Source organism: Peromyscus leucopus, chromosome X, assembly GCF_004664715.2.
Source record: "Peromyscus leucopus breed LL Stock chromosome X, UCI_PerLeu_2.1, whole genome shotgun sequence".
Lineage (NCBI taxonomy): Eukaryota > Metazoa > Chordata > Mammalia > Rodentia > Cricetidae > Peromyscus > Peromyscus leucopus.
In genome coordinates this window covers 88,018,392-88,030,200 of record NC_051083.1, presented here as the reverse complement: position 1 = coordinate 88,030,200, position 11,809 = coordinate 88,018,392, and the positions used below count along the sequence as shown (strand labels likewise).

Below are 11,809 nucleotides of genomic sequence, written 5' to 3'. Positions count from 1 at the left end.
ACACAATCCCATTCACAATAACCTCAAAGAAAATGAAGTATCTGTGACTACGCCTACCCAAGGCAATGAAAGACCTCTATAATGAAAACTTCAAAGCTCTGAAGAGAGAGACAGAGAAAGACACTAGGAAATGAAAAAATATCCCATGCTCACAGATTGGTAGAATTAACATTGTGAAACTTACCATTCTACCAAAGAAACATTTATAGATTCAGTGAAATCTCAATCAAATTTCCTGTCCTACTCCTCAAAGAAAGAAAAAACTCTCCTAAAATTCATATGGAACCAGCAAAGAATCTGGATTGTCAAAACGATCCTGAGCAAAAAGAACAATGCTGGAGGCATTGCCGTTCTAGATCTCGACATCCGTGACAGCACCATAGTAACGAAAAACAGCATGGTACTAACACAAAAACAGACATGTAGACCAAAGGAATAAAATCGAAGACACAAACACATTAGCTATTTAATATTCGACAAAGGTGCCAAAAACATACGGAAAGCATCTTCAATGAATGGTGCTGGGAAAACTGGATGTCCACATGCAGAAGAATGAAATTAGACCTGTATCTATCACCTCAGACAAAAACTACCTCCAAATGGAACAGAGGCCTAAATGTGAAACCCAAAACACTGTAACTATTAGAATAAAACATAGGCAGCACTATACATAGTACAGATATAGGAAAGGACTTCTTGAATAGGACTTCATTCGCCTAAGAATTAAGGTCAACAATTTACAGGTGGGACTTTCTAAAAGTGCAAAGCTTCTGCACAGTTAAAGAAACAACCTACTGGGTGTAGAAGCCTACAGAATGGGAGAGAATCTTTGCCAGCCAATCTGAGGTCTAATATTCAGAATATTTAAAGAACTCAACAGAGTCAAAAGAAAACAAACAGTCAATTCAGAAAATGGGCTTGTGATCCAAACAGGGAGTTCTCAAAAGAAGAAATAAAAATATCTGCAGAATAGCTCAAAAAATGTTCATCGTCCCTAGAAGTTAGGCAAATGAAAATTAAAAATGCTTTGATGTTTCACCCCAGTCAGAATGAGAAAAAAAATCAACAAAACAACCTACAACTATTGGAGAGGCTGTGGGGGAAAGAGAGCATTCGTTTACTGTTGGTGGCATTGCAGACTGGTGCAGGCACTCTAGAAATCAGTGTAGAGACTGTTCAAAAGCTAAATGTAAATATAAACTGCCACATAATCCAGTCACACCACTGTATTATGTCGAAAGTACTCGATATCCTCCTACTCCACAGAGTGCTGAACCATGCTCATTGTTGCTTCCTGCACACTAGCTAGTAAACAGAAGCACGCTAAATGTCCTTCAGTGACAAAGGACAAATAGCAATGAAAACGTGATACAGATACAATATGGAATGCTATTTAGCTAGAATAGGGAGGAAGAGGCAAATAGATACAGAGGAAGGAGGGAGGTAGGCAAAAAATAAGAAGAATGCCCAAAATATCATAAGGAATCGTACTGTTAACTATCTATAACATCTATAACACACGTTAGTCTGTGTATACAAATACATACATAGTTTAAATGAAGTTTTCCATCTTGACTGACAATACTACCTCCATAAGCCAAAGACCACCTAACAAAAACTTCAATATGAGGCTGGAAAAGCCCTTTTGAGTTGTTGGGCAGTGCTGTCCAAGAACCTTCCCCAAACATTACAGACTATTTCTATTGCACTGGCTTGTCTCCCAGAGGTGGAAGGAACATCCTTATTGGTGAAGACACTGCATTTCAGACATAGAGCCCAGAGACCCCAGAGCTGAAATTGATCTGAAACCTTCCTCCCTGGGGACTAGCTTTCCTGGTATCAGAAGCTGCCACATGCTGGCTTCCAAAGGAGGGAGGTAACAAATAGTTCTACTTAGCCATGTTGCATTGCTAAAGGAGGGCATGTGTCCCTCCATTTCTAACAGCCAGTGTTTTCCATTTATTTTGTCATGAAACTAACATGCACTAATATTTTCCCTCTACTGCAGAAGCATGCAGGCAGACAAAAGATATAATTATGTCCGAGAATTGTGCTTTAGCTTTTGCTTACAGTTACTGGATTTTAGCAGCAAGGCGATGTCCACCACAAACAAGAAGCACCAGGCTGTCTTACTTAGACAGCACCAGAGTTGATCTAAGTTGGGTATGTTCTCTGAGTACTAAATAAACAATGCATTTCTGTGATAATTTCAATTCTAATCTAGATCTTATTATCTTAGGGAAAGAATGCCCAGAACAGCAGATTCTACGAATCTGGTATGTTTCATTCTATTTCTCACAGTAATAAATTATCATTCTGGATTTTGTTTTCAAAAGGAAGTCCCACTTTATTTGATAACATGTTATATGGTCTGCAAGCTCAGCAAGGCTCAGTAAATGAGGAGCTGCAAGCTCAGACAAAGCTACCTTTATTAGAGCTCCTCTTTGACCTTTCAGGATGTCACTGGTCAGCCCACTCTCAATAGGGGATCAACTTACATTTGCATGAACCTATGCAGACAAAGTTCCCCCTCCAGCAGGGCTTCCATCCCTTGCCTTCCCTCCCAGTCCTCCCACAGCCTCTTCAAGTATACACATGGCCCAGGCTCTCAACACAGCCTGACAAGGCCCCAATGGAGAGGGTGAAACACTCTCAGTTGTAAATACCCCTTCCCTGCCCCCACCTTGCCCTCAGCCTGAGCACACAGGAGACCTAACAACAGAGCTGACACTGCTCTGGGTTAAAGGCAAGGAAGAGCCACAACTTAGAAAGACAAAGCAGGGACAAACTTCAGCCTGGGATGTGGTGTAAACATAATGTAAATAGCCAGCATGGAAAAATAGTCTTATGTTAGCGCTATGTTCAAAGCCACTCTCAAGAGAACCTAGCAAAACCAGAGTCAAGAACATGAAATGTATGTTACCTACATCAGCTGCCTAACCCACACTGGAGTTTCTTTTGAAACAAGGCAGACGAAATATGAATTGAAGAAAGAAAGCCTGTTTCCTGAGCCTTGAAAAGTTATGCTTTGTGGGGGGTGGAGACGATTTAACCAACTGAGACCATTATTAGAAAATTATCTTTGAGCACATTGAGATTGACACAGATCCTAAAACTGTTTGATGGGAAAAATCAAAATAGCAGGATATCCTCTGCGTCTCTAACATCCTCCCTAAAAGAGAAGAAGCTAACTTCTCCCTGACCTGACCCCTGAGCTCTGCAAACTGTCACAGGCCAGGATGCTGCTCTTCTGAAAATGATTGAGAGCTGCATCCTTCCAGGGAAACACTGGGACCCCAGGAGGTGGCCTGGCCATGCCCCACACTAGTCTCGCCAAGCACTTGCCCAAAGAATGTGTTACCTAACTTAAAAGGTACGAGGTACGGAGACATAAAAATACATGCAGAGCACACAGGGCAACAAGAAGTCAAGAATGTCTTCTTCTGTGTCTGTTCTGTTCAAGAAGGGTTCTAAAAAAAAATCAGAGTTACTTTATGGCCACAGCAATGACAACTATTATTGAACATAAATGCCCCCCATGGATGGCATTGTGTCATCAAAATCAAAGGCACCCCTGAAAGGCACCCCTGAAAGGCAGAACAGCACAGACTGACTGCCACCAATTAACTCCCAGGAGCAAATAGAGTCACAAGTGTGAGGGAAGAAGAGAGGGAGAGAGGAAGGGACGGAGGGAGAGAAGGAGGAAAGGAACAAAGAGTAACACGGAGAAAAGCAGCAGATGATGCCAGGCAGGAGTGTGCCTGCCACAGTGGTCCTTCTCATTACTTCATTTAGTCTCCTTTGCTGCCCAGGAACAAACAAATCACTGGACAGCTCAAGCTGGGCATGGCTTGATCTGAGTGCGCATGCGTGTGTTCATTGTCCATAACTGAGCTAAGGAACAAATTTCTGCACATTGTCTCTATTTTCTCAAGCATCTTGAAGAACAATTATTTTGTTTTTTTTTTAAATAAGAAAATATAAAATAGGCTGTCTAAATTCTGTGTTTCTCTCTCCAGCTGCTAGTTTCTTATCTAGTTCTTTTAGTCAACCCTCCATAGACTGCATCCAGGCCTGTCCTCAATTTTCATTTAACTTCTGACAGCTCGCTCAAATTGTTATTTGCAGCCCGGACATCTTCACTGAAAGCAGGATTAATTCATTCAAATGACAATGCAGTATCTGAGTATCACACAAACACTTCAAATTCCATTTATTTTAAGTGGATCTGCTCCTGCCCTGGTCATAACAATCCTTTTTATCTTAGCAGGGGCAAGAAAATTTTTCACTTCATTCCCTATCATGTCATCCTTTAAAGTGCTATCAAATGAGTTCCTATATGTGAAGGACTTAGTAGGGTTACCACAGCCAACACCGTGAAGCCAACCAGTCCCTGGTCCTACTACAGACATGAGAATGAATATGTAAAAACCTGGAGCCAACCTAAATCATAACTAGACAGAAGACCACACCATTTCCTGTCACACAGAAAGCAGGGCAGTATCCTCACATCAGTGAGGAAAATGTCATGAAGGCAGGAGAGATCATGACTGAGGCGATACTTATAGTCCTGGGACACTTGAGAAATAATTTCCACAGGTTCCTTGCAGGAATGACAGAACTCTACACGGTAATCACTTAATAAATGTTAACCTTTATTATTCTTATTCTTATTATTTATTAAATGACACTGAAACATAGAAGAATGCCCCAGCAAAACAAAAGTTAATCAAAACCCATCAACACTACATTCTGGGTACTTAAAGGTACTCACATTTCTTAATTAACTGCTGCTATATGCAAGAATAGTGTGGCTGCTTTGCATAAACTCCCTAGTTCAAATCTCACAGTCAGCCTTATCTGCACCATCATCTCTCATTCTGGAGTAGAGGTATCAGACCACCTCATTTGGGACCTAAATATTTTCCACTCAGTACATGTTCAAATTAATCACCTGCTGCTTTCCCTGTACTTTTCTTTTTCCAAACCTTTCTTAAAAATCAATATTTATTTTTGATAAATAAGAAACCATAGATGAATAACAAGTACAAAAAGTAAGTATTGCTCGTTATCTCTCATCCAAATATAACTCTTAGTACTACTGGGTGTATATAGTTCCATAGATTTTAGTGTCTTTTTAAACATGATTTAACCCCCCCCATATGTGATCATACTCTAAATACTGCTATCTGACTTACCTTGCTCACTTAACAATGTTTGATGAGTATCTTTTTCTAGCAATACTGAGTTCCATCAGCACATTTATCACACAGCATGGACATTCTTTAAACTACTTAGTCAATTCAGTGTGTTGAACACCGAAGTTGTCCCCAATGTTAACTACCTTAAGACAGTGCTGACAAGAACAGCCTTGCACATTCAGTCTTTGGCCAATTATTCAGTTATCTCCTTAGGACAAAAGGTTTGCATATTTTAAGGCTTAATGATACGTATTGCCAAATGCCCACCACCAGAGTTGGAAAGGATCCATTTTGCTACACCATCCTTGATGACTGAGTGCGGGGAGGACATTTATATTGACCCCCAATTCTTTCCTAGTTAAAAATACATTCAACAAGCTTTCTGCAATGGCCTTCACAGTTTTCCAAACTTATTGAATCCTATTTCCCACACTCTCCACTCTAAGAAGGCTATTTTGACTACCATAAGGTTTCCTAAATTAATGCCTTTCTCACCTCCTTTCCCCTCGACTCTGGTCTCGCAGAATGCACTAACTTCCCTCCCCCATTCAGGACTCCCTTCCAGTGGCTCTGTCCTCCCTGGAGCTTTAACTGACTCATGGAGCAGCCATCAAAGCCTGTGCCTCTTCTCTGTTCTGAAGGCACACATCTGACAGAATGTAGGCTCCAAATAATCTTGGGATCTAGTTCTTGGGTTTTTTGTTTGTATGTTTTTTTATCTCTACAACTAGATTATAAACCAAAGGATAGGATAGTTTCTTTCTTCTTCTATTGTTTCTTTCCGGCATTAACATAAATCTTTATTGATGATTGATGCACAAATAAAATCAATGCAAATGACAGAAAGGAGCCTACTTAGGATGAATTGGTTCACTGTCACGTAACCAGAGGAAACAGTAAAAATATTTCAATCTAGGCATCAAGATAAAAAGCAACAAACATGTTTTCACGACAAGTAGTGATATTCATTCATCCAGCTGAAATCTGAAGACAAACTCGGTTAAATATCAGTATCAATGATACAGTATGATATTCATTATTCAAAACTGGCAGCCAAAAGGATCCCTTCACCATATAAACAAGGTGGAGAAAAAGAATAGTTTATAAGGTGTGCTGCTACTATACTACAAAGCCACCAAGTTATTCCTGGCTTTGGGGAAACATCCGCTCAGTCAGTTTGGCTGCAACTTTTCCAACTTTTACTTTCACTAGAAAATCATGGTGGCTTTCTATTCCCAGAACCTTATCAGCACACACTTGAAATTCTTTTAAAAAGGAAAAAAACGAATCCTCACTAAAGTGATTCTGAGCAGACTCATGCTCTTCCCATTGGAAATTGTCACTGATGTTCTCAATAACCATCAGGAGTTTCAGAATGACCTCTTTGTTCTCCTTCTTATTAAAGAGGGAGCCCAGTGAAGGTGGCACTTGAGCCCTAAGCAGTTCTCTAGTCATGGCTGGGTTTTCAGCCAGATTCAAAAGGAGTTTCAAAACCTGAAGCTTGGTTTCTTCATTTCCTGCTGAAAATAAACGAAAAAAGTCTGAAACGGAATTAGCAAGTATGTGCTGATACTCATTAGTAACAGTCATATTGGTAAGCAATCTGAGTCCAGCCAGCTGCACCGAGGAGTTCAGTCGGGAAGTGACTGTGTCATCACACACTTGATTCATGTATATCTTAAGCCTGCGCTGATTTTCGGCATTCACACTCAAGTTATTTAGGACAATTAAAGCCTTTTCCTTAACAATGGGATCCCGAGTATTGAGAATCTTTGCAACAATTGGGAGACCACCCAAATCACGAATAATATCTCTGTTAAATGCATAAGCAGCATTATTACCTAGAGCAATTAAAGCTGCTTCAAGAATATAAGGCTTTTCAGACATCTCAACCAAGCAAAGTACTTTTTGTAACTCTTGAGGGGACAAAACAGTATCATCTGAATTAGGAGAAGCCCTTTTCTGGACAGCTCTCCGAGCCCTTGTAGCCCTGGCCCTTGCCCTGGCTCTGGCTCTGGTCCCTGCTTCAGTGCCAATCCGGGCCCAAGGTGGATACCAAACTATACTCTTGCTCTCGTTACTGTCATCATCATCGTCAGACCAGTCGTTATACCTGGCCCCAGAACAGTCCCCAGCATCATCCACCTCAGCAGTGCCGCTCTCGGCCATTTTCTCCTTGGTCTGCTTCCTTCCTCGGGCCAATCTGTAAATGCAATAGCAGGCTCCAGCCCCAATCACCAGGCCTGCAGTCACCCAGCCTACTTTCCTGGCGTAGCCCATGCAATCGTCCCTGGCGACGGCAGGGACCAAGAACTAGAGTAGTCACTCAAAAGAGGGGGAGCCGGCTACGGGCCTGAGTGCAGGCCTGTGCAGAACGATCTTCTTCAGTCACTTCAGGGCCACAATAACTGGTTCTGGGGGTCCACCTAGAAATGGAAGAAGAAAAGAGGGTTTAGCTTTCTCTTCTCTGTGTGCTGCCCCATGCAGACAATCGCACAGAGGAGCAAGAAAGTAGTAATTGACTTCTGGATAGGTAATACAGGTTGTTGACAAAAACCTCTATCTCCCTCATTTCACTCTCTCCCTACATGCCTCTACCGCCGCCCCACCCCCCGCCCTGCCCCCATCCCCAGTTCACTCTTGCCTCTAAGCACAAAGTCGACGGCACCCACAAATGTTGCCGGGCTCTCATCTGTCACATGCTCCTTTGGTACCCCATGGGATAAGCAACCTTACACTAACCTCCTGGAAACAAGCAGTTGGCCCCTTCTTCCTTTCCTGTGAAGTATTGCCACACCCAATAATCTTTTTGATCTGCAGAGATAGCAGAAACAGTGAAAAAATGAGAGCTTGTTGCATGGACTGTATGCTTTAATAATTTACCATGCAGGTTGTCGGATTTTTGTTAAACCTCACTGTGCCATCCATCAAAACATGCACAGACTTCGCCCCCTCCCTAGTCTGAAAAGGGTGGATGTAAGGAAACAAAGTAGGATTGAGTGAGCCTGGCCAAACCCAGACGGATTTCTAACCCCTCCCCCCTTCCAGGCTGCCCCCACGCCCACACCGACCTCTGCTGATCCGGGGAAAGTTCCTCCCTTGCTTCAAGCAGTGCCACCTGCTACAGCAGACCTGCAGGATGACAGATCGAAAACATGGACACTAAGTGCTGTTGAGAGAAAAGGATTATGAACAAACTATCCGATAGGTTTCCCTGCTGTCATCCCGCCCCCCGCCCCCACCCCTGAGAGCACATTCACACACACATACACACACACACACACACACAGCGCACGCCATTTCTCCACAGTTCGGGGAGTGTGAGAAACACATTTAGACTCAAATCTAAACCTAGATTACCTTTTCTGGTTTTCCCCCTTTTCTACCCCCGCCGCTCCTAGGGTCCCCAGATGGTCTTACCCTCAAATCGACCTTCACCGATCTGGTTAATTTCCTTCCTCTTCTCTTGCCTGGCGTGGTACCACAACCTACAGAAAGACTGGGCACCCGGGAGAGACTTGGACCCACTAGACACAGAGCCCCGGTAAGGAAGACACGGCCACAGGCAGAAAGACGGGAAACAGCCGCTACAGAGTGCTTGGTGGACGGACCAGTCCCCAGAGAACGAAACTCTTTCCTAATTCGGAGGCCTGGTTGTTAAAGGTTTCCCGCCCGATATCTGGCTCAGGGTTCGGCTGATACATCACATCGCACCCCACCACGCCGGACCCCATGTCCAGTTTTTCCCCCGCCGGCACAGTCCTGGTGGACCAGGGGCCAACACCCAGGCCACAGCTCCCTTTCCGGATTGCGGGCCTCAGCTTGCAGCAGATTCTCATCTCCTGATTTCTGGGCGCCTGCCCAGACACCCCCTACTCACTGTTTTGCAGCATCGAAATGGGCTGCGGGCGGGACGTAGATCTTGGAAAGAGGGTGGCAAGTGGGAGAGACGACGTCGGCGCCCCCGGACCTGCGACGGCCTCCGCCCTCCACCCTCCACCACCCCCACTTTATGGAATATCCCAGGTACTGACCTGCAGGGATCCGGGACAATTTCTTTTCCGCCTCCTTCTTTCCTCGGTTGCAGGCCCGCCCGCCCTCAGGGTAATAGGGAGCTGGTACTCAGACGGGAACAACGACCAGGACAAGAAGGACTTCTGCACACGTCAGCTCTTGGTCACGTGAGAGCGACGTCATCCACCAACTCGGATCCCCACTTTCCCCTCCCACCAGCAGTGCGGCAGAAGAGGACCCGCCCCCCTTCATTCCCTCCCCCATACTAGGCCTTGTTACTCTTTCTTTGCGGCTAATCCCATTTTCCTCTAGTTGTGTTTCCCTTCCTCCAATTACCAAAACAGGACAGCATCCTCCCCTGGGGCTACTGGCCACTTGTACTTTTTTAAATTGACTCTTTCTTCCCTAGACTCCCGGGACAGCAGCTTCTCCCTCTACCTCCCCTCCTCCCAGCTATGAATATCTACCATTTCCTCTGACATATAGTCCTAGACCTGAAATGAATAAACCACCAGAAAAGGAAAGCTGGAATAAGAGTGTATCTTTTACTTTTTAATACTTTTTTGGCTCTTTTCACCTTGGCTTCCCCTGCTCACAGCCTGCATTCTATTTATGAAGGGAAAAATAGGAATAGAGGTGGGAGATCAATGTTGGGCGATGGTCTCAAAAAGTCCCACATTTCTCACTTACCGGAAAGTGTTACCCGCTTTACTCAAAGGAATTTTAATGTCTTCTGGGGCCTATCACATAACACAGCTGAATGAACATAGCACAACTTGAATGAACTAATCAGCCTGCCTGAGACTATGTAAATCTTCTGACTAAGCAACAGGCTTTGAAGGGCACAAGTTAACCAGGAGGAGGCTTGGGCTCTCCAAAGCCAGAAAAGATTGAGGAGAAATCAAGTCTGTTAGATAAAAAGGTACACACACTGATATACACAAAGAACATTATGAAATCTACTGGGGTGCAAACAGAGAACAAAATCTGCAAATGAAGTAGTATTACAGGAACACAAAGACCAACACAAACTTGACTGAACTTGGCATCTAGCAATTAGTGCACTGGTTAGCTTGATGAGCACAATAATTCACTTGCAATTTTAACTTTCAAAGACGGAAAAGGGACTGAAGTAATTACATTCTCCCATTGTTTAAATGAACCAGGTTTGGTTTCAGTTGCTGGTTGCCCAACAAGACTAACTTAATACACACTACAGAAGCAAATAACACGATCCGGCGTGTGATATAGCTTTCCTAAATATGAGCTTTGCAGTGAGAACTTTCCTAGTAGTTTAGATACAAGGTTGGTGTCTGAGGAGAGGTTTCAAAATCCACAGAAAACACGGGAGTAAATCAAGAGTCCAGAGAGTTTAGGAACAAGCTAATCTCTGGGAAATTTTATACCACTGTAGCTTCTAAAAAGCACAACTGAGATGTGATTTTGAATTTAGCAAACTGAGCCAAATCAACTGCATGGCTCTGTATTTAGAGAAAGTCCACGTGCAACAAAGAGACTTATTCACACACAAAAAGGGCTTCAGAGGAAAATGTTAACCGTTCCCATCAAGCACCGTCCAGAAGAGAGGAAGTTCTGGCTAAGGTGAAGGGAAAAATCATCCCCATAATGTATAAGAATACTTCAAACTTCCTAACTAAAAGTCACTTCTTAAGATGAAAGAATGCCTTTGCTCTGATTCTAGGGTCATTAAGCAATCTTCTGAAGCTGTGACTTCCCAAGCCAGAGCCTGTTTGCAGAGAGAGAATGGACAGGTAAGACAGGCAGGAAGCTCTTCTACCCCCTGACTCTTGTACTTCTCAAGGTAAATTAGTCAGTTTTTAATCCTGTTGGAACATAGCTTCCATTGTATCATATTTAACAAAAAGAGAACACAGAGAGAGAGTGGTGAGTTCGCCATTCAAATCTTGGTTTATATGTGTATCGCTGAATGAGAGTCTATCACTGGCAGAAGCATCCACTCTCTGTTTACAGACAAAATCTGGGGTAGATGGTGCAACACTCAAGACAACACCCTGAACTGTATATGCAACCCTATGGAATCCTGTCAGGGAAGCCAGGTGGCTTTGGTTCCAAGGACAACATAACGCATTGTCATTTCATATTGTATCTTTCTAATGATCAAAGGTAATGGAGAAATTACGACTCAGGTGTGCTGTGGTAGGCAGGTTCCCAGCATCTCAGTGACAGCTAAACAAAGGCTCATTATGCAAAATAATTAAAGAATGCTATACATTAGGACTAGGGATGTGGATTAAGTGTCCAATAATACTCATTGCTCTTGCAGAGGACCCAAGTTCAGTTCCTAGCACCCACATGGGGGTGTGGCTCACAATTGCTTCTAACATCTGTTCCAGGGATCTGACCCCTTTTTCTTACCTTAACTGCATAAGGTGCCACACTGACAAACAGGAACACACATATCACATAAATAAAAAGTAAAGTAACAATTTTCAAAATAAATCACCATTTCAAGCAATTTATACTTCATATAAAAGGAAGGGGGTGAGTGCATTTCACATTTAACACACTCTGTATTTCCTTAGCAAAAAGATGGGCACTATGCCCAAAACACA

General features: G+C 43.3%; 1 protein-coding gene across 4 annotated transcripts; it reads right to left on the bottom strand.

The window, feature by feature from the left end:
• Window positions 1-4,634: 4,634 nt before the first annotated feature.
• On the bottom strand, window positions 4,635-9,411 carry Armcx3 (armadillo repeat containing X-linked 3). 4 transcript variants are annotated; one of them, XM_028860485.2, is made up of 5 exons: window positions 9,236-9,411; window positions 8,622-8,700; window positions 8,273-8,333; window positions 7,944-8,015; window positions 4,635-7,627 (listed from the first exon to the last, which is right to left on the bottom strand). In XM_028860485.2, exon 5 carries the CDS (start codon window positions 7,479-7,481, stop codon window positions 6,342-6,344), a length of 1,140 nt encoding a protein of 379 aa, XP_028716318.1. In that variant the 5' UTR covers window positions 7,482-7,627; window positions 7,944-8,015; window positions 8,273-8,333; window positions 8,622-8,700; window positions 9,236-9,411; the 3' UTR covers window positions 4,635-6,341. The 4 variants fall into 4 exon arrangements, with proteins under 4 accessions (XP_028716318.1, XP_037054714.1, XP_028716319.1 ...); XM_037198819.1 differs by lacking the exon at window positions 7,944-8,015 and having other exon boundaries at window positions 9,236-9,398; XM_028860486.2 differs by lacking the exon at window positions 8,622-8,700 and having other exon boundaries at window positions 9,236-9,398.
• Between the last annotated feature and the right edge of the window lie 2,398 nt (window positions 9,412-11,809).

What these genes read in the sequence shown, in the direction of transcription:
- Armcx3 (XM_028860485.2), bottom strand. Translation starts at nt 7,481, where the DNA reads ATGGGCTACGCCAGGAAAGTAGGCTGGGTGACTGCAGGCCTGGTGATT.